The sequence below is a fragment of the Temnothorax curvispinosus genome, unplaced genomic scaffold (genome assembly GCF_003070985.1).
Source record: "Temnothorax curvispinosus isolate PA1 unplaced genomic scaffold, ASM307098v1 QBEX01012321.1, whole genome shotgun sequence".
NCBI classification, from domain to species: Eukaryota; Metazoa; Arthropoda; class Insecta; order Hymenoptera; family Formicidae; genus Temnothorax; species Temnothorax curvispinosus.
The window spans coordinates 1-1,326 of record NW_020222101.1 but is presented as its reverse complement, the minus strand read 5'-3'; the positions used below and the strand labels follow the sequence as shown (position 1 = coordinate 1,326).

General features: G+C 28.1%; 1 protein-coding gene across 1 annotated transcript; it reads right to left on the bottom strand.

The window, feature by feature from the left end:
- Positions 1-258: 258 nt before the first annotated feature.
- On the bottom strand, positions 259-1,181 carry LOC112462368 (coagulation factor IX-like). Its single transcript, XM_025028095.1, has 2 exons — positions 1,092-1,181; positions 259-641 (listed from the first exon to the last, which is right to left on the bottom strand). The coding sequence occupies exons 1-2, from the start codon at positions 1,132-1,134 to the stop codon at positions 274-276; spliced, it is 411 nt and encodes a 136-aa protein (XP_024883863.1). The 5' UTR covers positions 1,135-1,181; the 3' UTR covers positions 259-273.
- Positions 1,182-1,326: the final 145 nt, after the last annotated feature.

Here is a 1,326-nt window from a genome sequence, read left to right as displayed (position 1 = left end):
TTTGTTATTTAACTGCAAATTTATATAACATTTAACAAAATAATTTAAATAAAAGTACATTAACACGTTCAATGCGGATAACGCAGTTTTCCACGTCTACAAAAAGTTGCTTGATTTAAATAATATAGTGATAAAGACATATAAATATCTATAATTATAGACATCTAAGTGTCTATATTGCTGACAAATTATTTATATACATTTAAAAATTTAGTTTATGTAGTGAAACTAAAAAAATTTAGAAGCAATGAACGTGTTGAAAGGGAACTATAATTAATTATAGTTAATTATAGTTTTAATTTCTAAAATATTTATTTTCAACTGCAAATAAAAATAATGGACATACCCTGGATAGTTTTCGTGGACGTAGGCCTTAGCGACGTCAACTTCTTGTTGAGTAGATTCGACTTCCGTAAGATAATGCTTGCCAGCGAAGACTTTAAGCTTACCAAGTTTCAATACACAGTGTCCAGCAGTTAAGACAAAATTCTCGTTTATAATGGAACCACCACATGAATGACTAAAAGGAATTAAGGGTGGAAGACCCCATCGAACAGAGACTTGATAAGGGAATTCACCCGGTGTGGCATCCTCTCCATCGGTAATCCTGGGTTTCAAGCCGAATGGGACGGCCAGACACGCTATAAAAAGATTAAAAAAAGCTTTTAATGCGTAGTTCTTTTAGAATCACAGTGAAACTTTTGTAACGTTTACTAAATATTTTAATTTTATAATGTGTTTAGCATTATTTTTATTTTTTTAGAATATATAACATTATTTTAAAAATAAATCTCTCGTTTAAAAGCGCACTATTTTATATATTTGTATAATTATTAGGAAACTTTTTATTAAATGTCTTTTTATTTATTAAATGTTTTTTCAGAAATGGCTAATATATATATATTTGATATAATTCTAAAAAAAATTTGCACTCTGCATATTGGCTGTCATATTATATTAAAAAATATAAAATATACAAATTTTATTTTTATTAAAAAAATTCTAAGAAAAAATTTTAAGTATATGATGTATGTATTGTATATATTGTATATTTTATATAAAATACAAAAAATAAATGTGTGTGTACTTACCCTGGAATACCAAAACAATAGCTAAAAGGCTCCGAATCAACATTGTCGGTATGTTAGCTCAATAGAACCTAAGCACAAGATGAATCTGAACAAGATCTTACGGCTTATATACTGTGAAATAACTCACACTATCTCGCGATAAGGTATGCGTGTCTTTTAGATTAACCTTGATAACGCAATTTCTTTTTGCACACGTAGATAAGCATGCACTGACCACACACTTTCTTTATCATTA